Source organism: Vombatus ursinus, unplaced genomic scaffold, assembly GCF_900497805.2.
Source record: "Vombatus ursinus unplaced genomic scaffold, bare-nosed wombat genome assembly UNPS02009918.1, whole genome shotgun sequence".
Taxonomy (NCBI): Eukaryota; Metazoa; Chordata; class Mammalia; order Diprotodontia; family Vombatidae; genus Vombatus; species Vombatus ursinus.
In genome coordinates this window covers 500547-515135 of record NW_020949696.1, presented here as the reverse complement: position 1 = coordinate 515135, position 14589 = coordinate 500547, and the positions used below count along the sequence as shown (strand labels likewise).

General features: G+C 52.3%; 1 protein-coding gene across 4 annotated transcripts in view; it reads right to left on the bottom strand.

The window, feature by feature from the left end:
* The window catches only part of FCHO1 (FCH domain only 1), a 57425-nt gene extending 43147 nt beyond the window's left edge, over window positions 1-14278 (bottom strand). For 2 of the 4 annotated variants that reach the window (XM_027853166.1, XM_027853170.1), the window contains exons 1-2: window positions 7220-7412; window positions 4993-5163 (exon numbers count right to left, since the gene is read on the bottom strand). In XM_027853166.1, the coding sequence (XP_027708967.1) occupies window positions 4993-5019 (27 nt within the window). In that variant the 5' untranslated portion in view covers window positions 5020-5163; window positions 7220-7412. Of the gene's footprint in view, window positions 1-4992; window positions 5164-7219; window positions 7413-14211 lie in introns of those variants that run through there. The other 2 variants (XM_027853167.1, XM_027853168.1) reach the window with 2 other exon arrangements.
* Between the last annotated feature and the right edge of the window lie 311 nt (window positions 14279-14589).

The following is a 14589-nucleotide window of genomic DNA, read 5'->3' as shown; positions in this document are numbered from 1 at the left end:
GCAGGGAATGGAAGCAGCTCCCAGGGCTGGGGTGTGGTAGGGGCTGGGGGTGGGGTGGACAGATGGCCCAGAGTCCAGAGGGGGAAACAGGGAGCGCTCGGGATGGAAGCAGACTGGGGTGGGGTGGGGGTGGCAGGCTGCCTGGCAGGCACCTGCTAGAACAGAGCCCGTTCACATCAATCCCTGTGACTCCAGCTCTCAGCGTTCTGCCTGGCATGTCACACAAAACAGCTTTTCTTTTTGCTGCTTAACTCCAGCCAAGTCCCCCAGGCTTGGCCTGTGCCAGGCAGGCATCCAAAGGCCCTAGGGGGTCTGCCCAGTGGCCTGTCTGAGTCTCCCCAAATCCAGAAACCCAGAATCCCAGGACGTCAGAGTCAGAAGAGACTTCAGCACAGCCTTCCAATCCAAACCATGCCCTGACAGGTGACCAGTCAGCTTCTGCTTGGAGACCTCTGAGGAGATACCACGAGCTCCAGCAGAAAGATTCTCTGCAGGTCCAGCCTACACGGGCCTCCTCACTTCAGGTGCTGCCCTTTGAGGCTACAGCATGGCTCGACCACGCAGAAGACGGCCACCACGCCAGCCCTGAGCCTTCTCTTTCTCCAGGCCAAATACCTCCAGCTCCTTTAACTGCTCTGCTTATGACCTCAACTGAAAGCCCTTCCCCATCCCTGCTGATCAATCAACAAGCATTTCTTAGTCGCCAATTATGGACTGGGCTCCTTTCTGGCTTATCCATGTGCCCCCTAAATCGAGGCACCCAGAAGTGAAAGGATACTCCAGCTGTGGTCTGACCAGGGCCACAACCTTCCCATCTGCATGCTCTGATTCTCTGAGATGCCATCGACTCTCCTGGAGACCTTTGTCACGGTGCTGATGCCTCTTGACATCGCAGCTCGATTCAATTCATTCAGTAAGTTTTTATTAACTAATCGAGCAATCCATAAGCATCTATTAAACACCTACTAGACACAGGCATTGTGCCAGGCACAATCCATTAGAATTTTCCACAGTCTTTTTTGGGAAAAATTGCTGTATGAGTCCGAGGCTGGCTCGGGCCTGGGGAAGACACAAAGAAATGCTAACTGCCATGTCCACTCTCTTGGGTTCCATGGGAATGGACACAACTGGCGAAACCCTCTGCTGCTGCAGACTTATCATGTTCCCCACAACCCATCCCTTCTACTGACATGCCTACCCCTGCCAGAGGCCCCACCATCTTCCCCACCACCAAGGCCAGAAACCACTTCCTCCCAATTACACCCCAAATCCTGGTCTTTCTCCAGAATATTCCTCCTATTCATCCTCTCTCCATCCCATAGTCTCATCCCCTCATCGTCCCCCTGGATGATTGCAACAACCTCTTTTCTTGTGTCCAGTCTCTGTCCCTCCATAGGCCTCTAGATTCATCTTCCTAAAGTTCACATCTGATCAAATCTCTCCCGAGTCCAAACATTTTCTATGGCTCCCCATAGCCCACAGAAGAAAGTTCAACCCCTTAAGCCTCACATTCAATGCCCTTCCCGAGTTACCCCCAACCTCCATCTCCCGAGTCTCATTTGCCCTTCACACACTCTAAGTTCCAATCGGTCTCTCCTCACCCCGTAAGCATGCTTATCTAAGATTCTCCGTGATGGGAGGTCCTCCTTCATCTCTGTGACAAGGCTTTCCTAGTCCTTCTCACCCTGGAAGCTCCCCCTTTGCCCCGTCAGCCCAGTCTTCTCATTGATGAGTTCCTCCCCGAGCGTCTGTTCCCAAGGAAGTCGACAAGCCGGCCGCCCTCACTCTTTCCCTCCTCTCTGGCTCTGATCTGGACTTCTCCACCAGCCCCTGGAAAGGGGGTCCTCCAGCCCCCTCCTCCCCGTCTTTCAGATCCTTTTTCTGAGCTGTCTTCTCCCACCAGAATGTAAACTCCTGAAAGGCAGGGACTGTGGTTGGTTTTTACATTTTTTTCCTTTTATTTGTATTTTCCGTGCTTAGCAAGGTACCTGGCACAAAGTAAATGATGAACAAATAATGACTTCAAAGCCCAGCTCAGGGCACATCTCCTCTGGGAAGCTTCCTCTGCCCTCCCCAGTCACCAGTAACCTCTCCTTTCTCTGAGCCCCACAGAATTCATTGTTTATTCAGTCCATGGGGTACTCAGCACATCATGTCTCATACTATGAGTCATCTTTCCATATGGGAGAGCCCATCTTTCTTGTGAGCCTGTAAAGAGGGGAGGAGAGGGGAGGGGAGGGGAGAGGAAAAAAGAGGGAAAAGGGAGGGAAGGAGAGCAGAGAAGGGGAAGGGAGGCTGCAATAGGTAACAGAAAGATTTCTTGGCTGGGAGTCAGAAGACTTAGGTCCTAGTACTTCCTTAGACACTAACTGGCTGTGAGACTTTGGGTAAGTCCCTTTCTCTCTGGACTTAAGTTTTCTCCTCTTTAAAACTAGGGCAGTGGAAGGAGTGGTTTCCAAGGACCCTCCCAGCTCTGACATTCTGTGTTCTAAGGGTCCTCCCAGCTCTGACAATCCACATTCTAAGTGCCCTCACAGCTGACGCTGCATGTTCTGAGGGCCCTCCCAACTGTGACATGTCATGTTCTAAGGGTCCTCTCAGCTTTGACATGCCATGTTCTAAGGGCCCTCTCAGCTTTGACATGCCATGTTCTATGGGCCCTCCCAACTCTGATATACCATGTTCTCAGGGCCCTCCCAGCTCTGGCATTCTCTAGCTCCACTCAGCTCTTTCTCTCCCATGGAACCTTGTAAAGCACTCTGGCCACAACAGGACTCAGAAAGCTTTGCCTTGGAAGCACGCTGCCTGCTAGACTTTCTTTTTAGTCAGGCATCCCTTTCTTCCCTTGCCTGGATGGCCCCCGCTACAAACTGCTCACCAGGTAGTGGGCACCCTGAGCAACAGGGCTGCAGGACTCTTAGCAGGGCCAGCCGGAGTCAGGCAGTGATGGGCGCCTGCTGTCAGTGGCCAGATCGGGACCCAGGAAGGCCCCCTGCCATGAGCCCTGCTTGCCATCTGTCCCTTGCTCTGAAGCCCAGCCTCGGTGGGCAGCAATGGCAACAGCCACAAACTGGGTATGAGACTCCTTCTAGGCTTGGGGTTCCAAAGGGTACCGACACTGGGAACAGGCCTCAGGGACAGGAGAGAAGGCCCTTTGTTTGAAGTGACCCATGGAACGTCACAGGAGGAAGGCAGCCTGAAAGACTACAAAGTCCTACCCTCTTATTATAGATGAGGAAACTGAGGTGCAGAGAGAGGGAGGGACTTGGTCAAGGTCACACAGTCAGGGGCTGACCCTGGACCAGAACCCAGGTTTCGACTCCTGATCCTGTCTTCTACCAGCCTGACTCTCATGATTCTCCCAAAGCCTTGTCTCTTCCAGGAGGCCCCAGGCTGCTGAGGAGCGGTACCCCAAGTTAAAGTTAGAGGAAGCACCACGGTCTGTCAAGAGCCCTGGTCTGGGGAACCAGCAGAGATGAATTTCTCTGTGACCTTTGGGACGACCCCTCCTCTCAATGAGCCTCAGCTGTGCTCACTGATGACAGGATCTCAAAGCCCCATCTCATTTCTTTCTTTCTTTTTTTTTTTTTTTTGGTGAGGCAATTGGGGTTAAGTGACTTGCCCAGAGTCACGCAGCTAATAAGCGCTATGTGTCTGAGGTCGTATTTGAACTGAGATCCTCCTGACTCCAGGGCCGATGCTCTATCCACTGCACCACCCAGCAGTCCCACCCCATCTCATTTCTAAGGAAGGAAGAGAAGAGACCTACTTCCTCTGGGCAAGGGGGCACATGGATGATTTCTCCTCCATCCCCAGTGAGGCTGCTCTCCAGACCCTGTGGTGGGCATGGGGGAGAGGGAGTATGGCCCCTTTAAGGAAGGGGAACCTGGCCCCAGGCTGTTAAGCAGAGGTTGAGAAGCTGAGCTGCCTTTTCCTAGCTCTGTTGCCAGGGGCAACCCAGTTACTCAGCAACCTGGGTCTCCCTTTGGCAGAGCTAGTGGGCTTGTAGAAAAGACTAGGAGAGGAGGGCCGAAGCCCACCCCCCAGTCTACATTTTCCCGTTTCTCCCCATCTTCCCCAACGGATGGCCCCCATCTTCCCTATGGGAAATCAGCTCTAAGGAGTCCCGTGGCCTCAAAGGTTCCCGGGAAGAGGGGGAGTCAGTTAGGGGAAGGTGGAGAAAGATGGGAAGACAAGGAAAAATCCCCAATCACTTCTGGGTCAGAGATGGTCTGGAAATTCCCTCAGCCCAGAACAATTCCCGACATGGCAGAAGAGCAGCCAAGGTGTGGGGGCAACCAGGGAGCAGAGACCTCGTCTAGATCTAGCCCTGGGAACTTCAGGGCCCTGAGGCCTGCTCAGAGAGTCCCCTGCCCTGCTGGCATTCCAGTTGAGGAGATCCCGTAGGAAGATGTGGAGGGATCTGTTGCCAGAGGCCCTCCTATAAGAACCCTCCTCCAGGAAATCTTCCTTGATTGAACCTGCCCACCATTTTGGATTTCATTCTCCACCCAACCCTATCCTTGTCACCCCAAGTCCAGGGCTATTCCTGCTCTTCCAACTGGGTTAAGGGTAGAGGCCTTATGTCTTCCTCATCCTCCCTCCCTGGGGTTTGAGAACTAGAAGGGGCCTTATAGGTCATTTAGTACAAACCCTCCATTTTACAGAAATTCAGAGAGGGCTGCCCAAAGATTGGTGGGCAGGAAATATCAGACCTGGGATTTGAAACCAGTTCTAAAATCTCTTTCCAGGGCAACCCCCTATTCCCTCAGACTGGGGCTTTCCAAGAACAGCATCCGAGGGTGCTCCTCTTCTACTAATTTAGAGTTTTCTCCCCCTGGTGGGGAGGGCTCACTCAGGAGAGTAGAAAGACTAGCCCTGGGCAGCACTTTCCATCCCACTGATACCCATTTGCACCAAACCCCAACCAGAATCAAAGCTCAGCCTCTGCAAGCACACCTCTCCCCTAGCAATACAAGAGGCTTTACTTACCCAAAAGTATTCCCCGAAATAGGACATTGTGGTTGCTGGCCAGTCTCCTGAAGACCCTTCCTGTGGTCACTCACTCTAGAGGAAACCGGCTCCAGTCAATCCCTGCTGCAGCCCTGGCTTCAGCCCCTGGAGGAGGGGGGAGAATTCCAGTCTGTTTTTCTTTCCTCATCCCTAAGGGCAGAGGAGAAGGGGGGGACCCAATGAGGAATTGAAAGTTGGGAGGAGACAGGGCTTGGTGAATGCACTTCCTTCCCCCCCGGTTCCTGGAAGCTGGTTGGAGGAGAGAAACGGTGCCTGTCCAGGTTGGGAGGTAGAGAGAGAAGAGGGAGGCCTTTGGGGACAGGCCCTGGCTCAGACATCTGGGTTGTCTTGGTCTGAGGTCCCATCAGTCTCAGCCAGAGTAGTGATTGGCAGGCAGGTGTCCTGAAGAGAAGACAGCAAGGTTATGGTCAGCAGAGTATCCCAAGGCTTAGAATGTTCCCTGTACCCCAGGGAAGGTGCCATAGGTCTGCTCCCTCTTCTAGGGAAAGATCTCTCCCCTCTTTGACTGTTCAGTCAAGCAAGCTGCAATTATTTATTAAGCGTGGCATGACGTTTGTTACACGGCAGGCAAAGTACCAAGTGCGAGGTGGAGAAGGGTACTTCCCAACTCTATCACCAACTCACAGTTTGACAATGGGGAAGCTCCTTTGCCTTTCCGGGCCTCAGTTTCTCCATTTGTAAAATGGGGGAGGGATATTGGCTTGCCTAGTCTTTAGGGGCCCTTCTGGGCCTAATAATCAGTGTTCTACACGCTAAGGGCCCTTCTGGGGTGGGGGTGGGGGCAGTATTGATGTTCTTGGCAAACCTGCTCCCAGCCGGGCCCTGGTGGCTGTCATAGGAGCCGGGGAGTGATTCATAATGCATGAGGCAGTGGAAGCCGGGTGCCTGCAGCAGCTGGGGAACGCCGGGTCATTTTCTAGGGAGATACTCTAACTAACCAAAAACAGAGACAAGCACCCTGAAAGCTGGCAGGATGGCTGGATGGGGTAGGGGAGGGGAGAAGGTGGAAGTAGGGGGAGATGGAGGACCAGGACAGGTCCTGGCTGTGTGACCCCAAGCAGGTCACTGCCCCATCTGGGCCTCAGTCTCATCTGTAAAATGCAGATGAGGGGTATGGAGAGGGAAAGGAAGGGAATAGGCATTTTTATAACACCTACTATGTGTCAGGCACTCCATGAGGCACTTGACAAACATAATCTAATTTTATACTCACAACAATTCTGAGAGGTAGGTGCTGTTATCTCCATTTTACAGATTAGGAAACTGAGGCAGACAGCGGTGAAGTGATTTGCCCAGGGCCACACAGCTAGTATCTAACACCAAATTTGAACTCAGGTCCTCCTGACTCCAGACACAGTGCTTTATCCACTGTGATACCAGTTGCCTCTAAGCAGATGATCTATAAGGGCCTTTCCAGGTCTGACAGTCCCGGTCCAAGTTCTAAAGATCATAATAGCTCTAACAGTCTGTATTCTATGTCCTAAGGGTCCTCCCACCTCTGCCATTCTGTGTCCTAAGGGCCCTCCCAGCTCTGACATTCTGTGTTCTAAGGGCCCTCCCAGCCCTGACATTCTGTGTTCTATGGGCCCTCCCAGCTCTGACATTCTGGGTTCTAAGGCCCCTCCCAGTTCGGACATTCTTTGTTCTAGGATTATTCCCCCGCTCCAGCTCTGACCTTCTTTGTTCCGTGAATTTTCAAGTCTGGACTGGGCAGTGTACAGACAGTAGACAGAGGAACCAATCAAATCACTGGCAATATGCAGACATAGTGTGCAGGCCAGGAGAAGGGAGTGGGGGGGGGGGGCGTGAGGTAAAAGATATGTTGCTTTAGAGCCAGGCAGAAACACTGGCTCCTCTCGGCCAGAGGAGAAATGTTGCACAGAGTCTGAGATGTCACAGAGAATCAACCAGAGCCCCGGTGATGTGGGTGTTATCAACAGCCTCACTCCTGCCTCTTGGTTAGGTATCTACACGTGGGCCTCCTTTCACTTCCCCCGATCTCTAAGGTTAGCTTGCTTACCCGTGGTACCTACCCACCCCCCCAGACCAGGAAGAGATGCCATTTCCCTTTTCAAACTCCAGGATCAGGGAGTGCCCAGGGGACATCCTCATTCCATGTGGCTGCCATGACCCTGACAGAAGGAGGGAGGCCCAAGGGGGCAATGCCGTGGCTGCCAGGACTCACCTGGGGCTGCTGGATCAGATGCCCTTTAGCCTTCTCCATCCTCAGACTCCCGGAGCGGGGGACACCACGGAGAAGGAGCAGGAGTTTGGTGGATGCTCCCAGAGGAGACGCAGAAACCGAGACGGGGCAGTGAGGCCTCAGCCCAGCTCACTTCCGCCCGCACAAGAGACTGTTGTGTGGGGCCTGACACCTGGGTGCTGGGCTGGGGCCCCGGCAGGAAGGAGGCCAGACTGGGGAGAGAAGGTTCCTGCCTCACCTCCCTCTCTGCACACCCACAGCTGCTCCTGGGTGTGTGGGGGGGAGGGCAAGGGGGATTATACCCACCAACCCAAAGAGGAACAGCTGGGGCCGGTTAGGAAGAGTCCTGGGTTCTAAGTCGAGCTTCTGCCACTAACTACCTGGGTGATCTTGGCTAAGTCCTTCCCCTCTCTGGCCTCAGTTTTCTCATCTGTAAAATTAGGAGACTGCACTATCCTTTCTGATGCTAATCTATGATCCAGTAAAATACCCAGTGGGTCAGATCCCCAACTATCCAAGCTCGGAGTGAGGGGGGTTAAAGGACCACCCTGGGGATGTGGGCAGATAAAACACTCTCAGAGGGAGAAAACATTATCCAAAGGCAATTTTGTTTTGTTTATGACAATAATTCCCATTTCTATAGGATGTCAAGGTTCACTAAGCTCTGTCCCCACAACACCTATGGTAAGGGAAACAGTGCAAATATTATTGTGCCCATTGTAGAGATGAAGAAACTAAGTCTTGGGGAAGTTAAAGAACTTATCCAGCACTGGCCAATTACTAAACACTGGAATAGGGTCTCTCTTCCCACCCCAACCCTAGGGGTGTCCCCTTAGATGTCACCAGCACCTCTCTAGATAGTGAGATGGCCCTAAGGTAATGGTGAGTCTTGTAACTGGGCAGGTTTACTCTTCAACCACAGAGAAGTCCACCAGCCTAGAGTGGTGGGACACAGAGATCCGGGTTCTAGTAACAAGATCACACATCTCGAGTTGTGAGGGAACACTTATTAAGCTCCTGCTATATGCTGGGTAATATGCTTAGCATACCACTGCCATTTTACAGATGAGGAAACTGCGGCAGATAGAGATGAAGTGACTTGCTTAAGTTCACACAGTTAGTAAGTGTCCGAGGCCAGATTTGAACTCAGGTCTTCCTGACTCCAGGCCCAGTGCTCTATCCACTGGCCCACCTCCCTGCCTCAGAGGCCATCTAGGCCTCACTTTCCAGAGGAGGACCCTGGCCTACAGGAGAAGTGACTTACCCACAGTCACACAGAGCCTGAGACTCCAAGTTCAAGCCTCTCTCCATTGGCCCAGGAGTCTCTACCCTGGCTCAGTCTCTGACTGTGTGACCTTGGGTGACCTCCCCTCCTTCCCTCATCTGTAAAATGGGGATAATGACCCCTGCCTGGCCTCTCTCCCAGGGCGGCTTTGAGTCTCAAATGAAAGGCTGGATGATAGAAGGTGCTTTGGAGTCCTAGGACACAACATCAGTGGAGACGGTGATTATCATTAAGCTCTTCCTATGCCTCTAGGACTCTGGAGAAGTCAGACTCCAGAGCCAGCTTCCCTTCCTTGTAGGATCATGGGCTTCAGAGAAGACTGGAAGAGAATCCAGTCCAGCCTGTGTCTGACCTGAATCCCTCACACCTCAGATGCAGCCTGGGTCTTCTCTCCAGGGACATAACTTTCCCGGGGTCTCCGGCAAGGGAAGGCCCATGTTCCACATCCTCTCTTTCCCAAGCCTGGGGTGGAAGGAACCAGAGACATCTGAGAAAGTCCCAGAGAGGGTGCTGCCCTGGAGGGGAACCAGCTCAGCAGAACTGAGCAGAACTCAGCAAGGGGGGATGCTCTGGCTTGGCCTCTGGGCCAGAGAGTTCATGAAAGTACAGGAGGCCATGGGCAGAGGTCGGGGGCCTGGCAGGGCCTGGGAGAGGTGGCTGGAGGGCCTACTCTGCCCTTCCCTCCTGGGGACAACAATTTGGAATGAGGGAGGATTTATGCTGAACCTGTCTGCCACAGACACAGCTGTTTCCAGGTGTCCCTCCCATCGGCGTGTGAGTTCCCTGAAGGCAGGGCCATGTTTTGTCCTTTGTATCCCCAGTGCTTAGCACATAGTAAGTCCTTAATAAATGCTTGTTAACAGGTACAGGAAAGAGCTAGGCAGTGTTCACAGAATCACAGAACAGAGAATATCAGAATTGAGTGGGCCTTGGGAACACAGAACATAAAATGTCAGGGCTGGAAAGGACTCTAGAATATAGAACACAGAAGGTCAGAACCAGGACCTCAAGACATAGAACATCCAAGCTGCAGGGTTCCCAAAAACAGACTCCGAGGATAACTCATAGGGGCAAAAAGGGGCTCACAGACCACAGGTCATGCACGGGCCTATCACTTTTAAACTGTGTCATTTCACCTGCTCAGCTCAGTTTCCTTATCTGTAAAATGGGAATAATCATACTTGCCGTGAAAGTGAAGTGAAACAATAAGACAAACATGGAAATATGTTCATTTCTTAATAAGGTACATAACCTATATCAAATTGCTTACTGTCCTAGGCAGCAGGTGGTAAGGGAGGGAAGGAGATAATCAAAATTTTTAAAAAACGAATGTTAAAAATTGTCTTTACATATAACCAGAAAAAAAATACTATTAAAAAAAAAGAAAGTGAAGTGAGAAGAATCTGGAAAGTGGTAGACAGTCAAGTTTCTGTCTGCACTAAGACTTTTGGGATACCCTGTACATAATGTTAACAACAAGGACTGCAGTAATGCAAGATCGGAGGTTTAGGGCTGTAAGTGACCTCTGAAGCCTTGTAAGGCCAAACGGGAATTTATACAGGTGATAGCTGAGCCCTAGGGAAGTTAAGTGACTTGACCAGGGTCACACAGTTATTAGCAAATATCCAAGGAGGGATTTGAACTCAGGTCCTCCAATTCCTGAGTCAATGCCCCTTCCTCTGTTAAAAGAAAATAATCAAAATGGACCCTTGTGTAATGATAATGAGCAACCTTGAACCTGAAGAGCTAGAAGAATATACCTCTCTTTCTCCACTGCAGAACTGGGGGACTATGAGTGTGGAAAGTTGCATATCCCGTTGGCCTTGGCCAGCGTCCTGGTTTGCTCTGCGGACTTTTGGTTTGGGGGCAGGTTGGTTTTTTTTTTTTTTTGGCGGGGTGGGGGGGATATATAGTAGATAGAGAGCCAGCTGCAAAGCCAGGAAGATCCAGGTTCAAATCCTGCATCTGACCTATACTGGCTAAGCATTTAACTGCTCAGTGCTGTAGGCAACTCTCTAGGTCTGATTTGTAGAAAAAACTTCTTTTTTTTTTTTTTAAATTAGCTGACCTGCAATGATAGAGTTTTCTACTAAGGGAGTTCCCTATACCAATCAAATCACTAGTTCAGCACCTATCTCTCTTCTTTTGTTATAAGGGATGGCTCACTGGGTGGGGAAGGGAGGAGGGACATATTGGGAAATGAAATTATGTAAAAACAAGAGATAGAGATTCAAATTTTAAAAGGAAAAAAAAAAAAGAATTGTTGCCCAGTCTCTTTGGCTGCATGTTGATAAAGAAACTCCTTTGTAAAGCTTCAAAGCTACACAAGGCCAGGTAAGGGTTACTGTATTCCTCAGGATCTCTCCAGCTCCCCCAACCCTACCCCACGGGCAGGGACTGCGGGAGAGGGTACAGCTAGGAAGGGGAGGGGCCAGCAGAGGAACTTCAGGCAGGGGACCCCCAAGGGCAGGAGAAGCCCAAGGGCAGAAACCTCAACCTGCCAAGGGGAGGGAGATTGTGACCAAGCACTAACAAATGCTTAGTGATTGTCCTTCCCGCACCTGCCCCGAGTTCTGAGCAGGGCTCTGCGGAAGGAGTTCACTTCAAAAAACTTCATGTTACAAGCTGTTTTGGGTTCCAATGGACATCGGACTATTGTACTTCCCTTCCCCTAGAAGAGTCTATGCCCCTTCCTGAGGCAGTTACAGGAGGAGATGGGTCAGAACAGACCTCCGAGATTCTGGCACAGTCACAACTGCCCAGTACTTCCGCACTAGCCACTCCCACTTAGAGAGTCTATGTTTGCAAGTTTGAGGTCTCCACAACCAAACCAGAAATGAGACAAACTTGAAAGTCCACTGCCCTAAGCAACGACCCAGAGCCAGGCAGTCTGGGATTTGTCTGGTCGTACCATTCCCAGAGATAGCGATGCTCACTGTCAGGTGGGAGGGAGGCAGGAGCTATCCAGCAAGCTGGATCGGGAAAACAGCCACACGAGGGGGGGAGGTGCATGCCAACCACACCCAGAGGCCAAACCCGCTCCCAGGCGTGGGTGCATAGGCTCCTCAAGGCACAGGCCTGGTATGTGGGTCAGGAAACACCCTATGGGGGTGAGGATGCCGGCCAGCAAGTTCCTCCTCCCACAGCCCAGGTGGGGTTAGGTGAGGAATGGAATCTCTCTTGCCTCATCTGCCAGTCATAGAATGTGAGGGCCCTTAGAATGTCACAGTTGGACTAGGATCTTAGAAAACGGAATATCAGAGTTGGAACCCGTAATGTCAGAGCTGGGAGTGCCCATAGAACACAGAATGTCAGAGCTGGGAGGGTCCTTAGAACCCAGGATGTCAGAGCTGGGAGGGCCCTTAGAACACAGAATGTCAGAGCTGGAAGGGCCCTTAGAATAAATGTCAGAGCTAGGAGGGTCCTTAGAACCCAGAATGTTAGAGCTGGGAGGGAGGGCCCTTAGAACACATAATGTCAGAGCTGGAAGGGCCCTCTTCTACCCAACCTCCCCCTCCCCCCACCTCATTTTACAGAGACTGACAGATCACATTTTTTTTGTGTTTTAAGTTTTATAAAATATTGTTCCTAAAACAACTTTAAAGTCTCAGTAGCTGAAATATATATGTACACACACACACACACACACATATAAAATACACACACACACACACACACACACACACACACACATATGCTTATTAGAGTCAGAAAGGATCTCAAAGATCATTTGTCCAACACCCTCATTTTAGAAAAGGAAACAGACCCAAAGAGATAACTTGTCTCTGGCAGTGAATGAGATGATCACCTCCATTTGACAGATGGATGGTAAAGCTCAGGCCCATCTTCCTGAGTTCAAATCTAGCTTCAGACAGTTACTAGCTGTATGACCCTGGGCCAGTCATGTAACCCTGTTTGCCTCTGTTTCCTCATCTGTAAAATGAACTGGAGAAGGAAATGGCAAACCACTCCAGCATCTCTGCCAAGCAAACCCCATAATGGGGTCATGGAGAGTTGGACACAACTGAAAAATAACAAGCTCAGGCCCAGAGAGGGGAAGCATTTGCCCAAGGTCACACAGCTATTAGTATATATCAATGCCAGACTTCAAGTCTACCAGTCTTTATAGACAATGCTTTTTATAAATATTGACCTCATAGCAATTTATTATTAGTGCAAGTATTATGAGCCCCACTTTACAGATGAAGAAACTAAGGCTCGGACAGGGGAAGTTACACATCTAGGCAGGAGAAGACTTGGGACTAGAACGTATGTCTCTGGAGCTCGTGGCCCAGAGCTTAGAGGTGAAGGTGTCCATGAAGGAGAAGAAATACTATGACTGTTGAACCTGTCAGGGCTGGGACCCCAGACACCCTCCATCACCTCCCAAATCAGAGTAAGCCTGGGTGATTCTCAGAAGGCAGAGGTCTATCCCAAGGGTACTGGATGGGGTGGTGTATAGCACACTACAAATCTGAAACCCTAATGAGCCAAGCTATTCTTCCCCCCCCCCCCCCAGCTTGGGCTCAAGCCAGATGCTCACTGCCAGGTCCACCCAGGGAGAAAAGCAGGTTTTTGGGAGGATTTGCTGCACACTGCACTCTGCACACAACACACACACACACACACACACACACACACACACACACACACGCATCAGGGTACCCTCCTCCTCCTCCTCCTCCTCCTCTTCCCCAGAGCTGCTGGGTAGAGCTGCCAAGTCAGTGAACAGAATAAGATCTGATTTTTATTTTAATCCCTGGAGCAGATGCTCTGCTGAAGCTGCCACACAGCGGACATGGACCCCGTGCCAGCCTGCCAACCCCTCAGCCCCAGCAAGGATGCCCCCAGCCCCAAGGGCAGGGAGCGGCCCAGCCAGTAACACCACAGCTCAGGTGGACCGCGGTCCCCAGGCCTAGGAACTCGGACCCTCACACACATAGTCCGAAGGCAAGGGTGCACCAAAGCCAGCCAACCTTGAGCCTCCGCACTGTCCCAGGTTTCGTTCCATAATACACTCCACCCCCATGCCCACCCTGGGGGTCTACGGGGTGCCCAGGCCCCATTGTCTCCTTGAGCAGAAGGGCAGATTGGTGATCAACCCTTTGCCTATCGGTCTGGCATCTTCACGGGCGGGGAGTGAGGAGGATGGATACAGAAGGGGTGGGGTTGGCCCTCTTTATCGAGAAGGGTTGGTGATGGCTGCTGCCAGGAAGGGAATGAGAAGCTATTGTTGGGGGAACGGTAGAAGGAGAAGGGGCTTCAGGAAGAGAGAAATGGGGCGATGCTTCTGGTAACGGGGATGGGGACACTGCTGGTGGGAGGGGTGCGGGCACAACGGCGGGTACGGGGATGGAGAGGTCACGGCTGGGGAGGAGGAGGCTTGCTCAGGGGAGAAGGCGCTTCCGAAGGGGGCTGCCGTGGAGGGGAGGAAGGGGGTGCTGCTCCAGGAGGGGAGGGGGCGCTGCTGCAGGAGTAAGAGCCTTTCTCCCAAAGAAGGGGACACGGACGGGTCCGGAGCCGTCTCCCAGTTTCTGGGGGAACAGAGGGCACCAGAGGCAGTGGGGATACAGGGACCAGGGGAACGCGGGGTCTCGTCCTCCGCACCAACCGTCCCGGGAGCTGAAGTCGCAGCGACAGAAGGCACCCGTACGCCCTCCAGACCCGTGGGGTCAGCGCGGCCACTCACCTCCCTGCGGCCCTCGCAGCGTCCTTCTCCAGCCAGCGCAGCCACCTGCGGCTCCGGGCCCGCCGACGCCGACACTGACACCCGACCGCGCTGGGCACCGGAGCCCCGCCCCTCCCTGGCTCCGCCCACTAGCGGGCGGGGCCCACGCAGCCTCCCCCTCACCCCCCCACCCTACCCCTCCACACGGACGTGCGGAGGAGACGACCCACCTCCGGAGGGGGCGGGGCTGCCCGACACTCTCTCGCGATTGGTATGTTTTGAGCGGTAGCTCTCGCAGCCTCGTCTTCTGATTGGCTGAGCTCAGGAAGGCGGTCTGTCTCCCTTAGAGACACTGGAAACGATTTGCATACCTTAAAGTCATCGCTCTTTAAAATAATG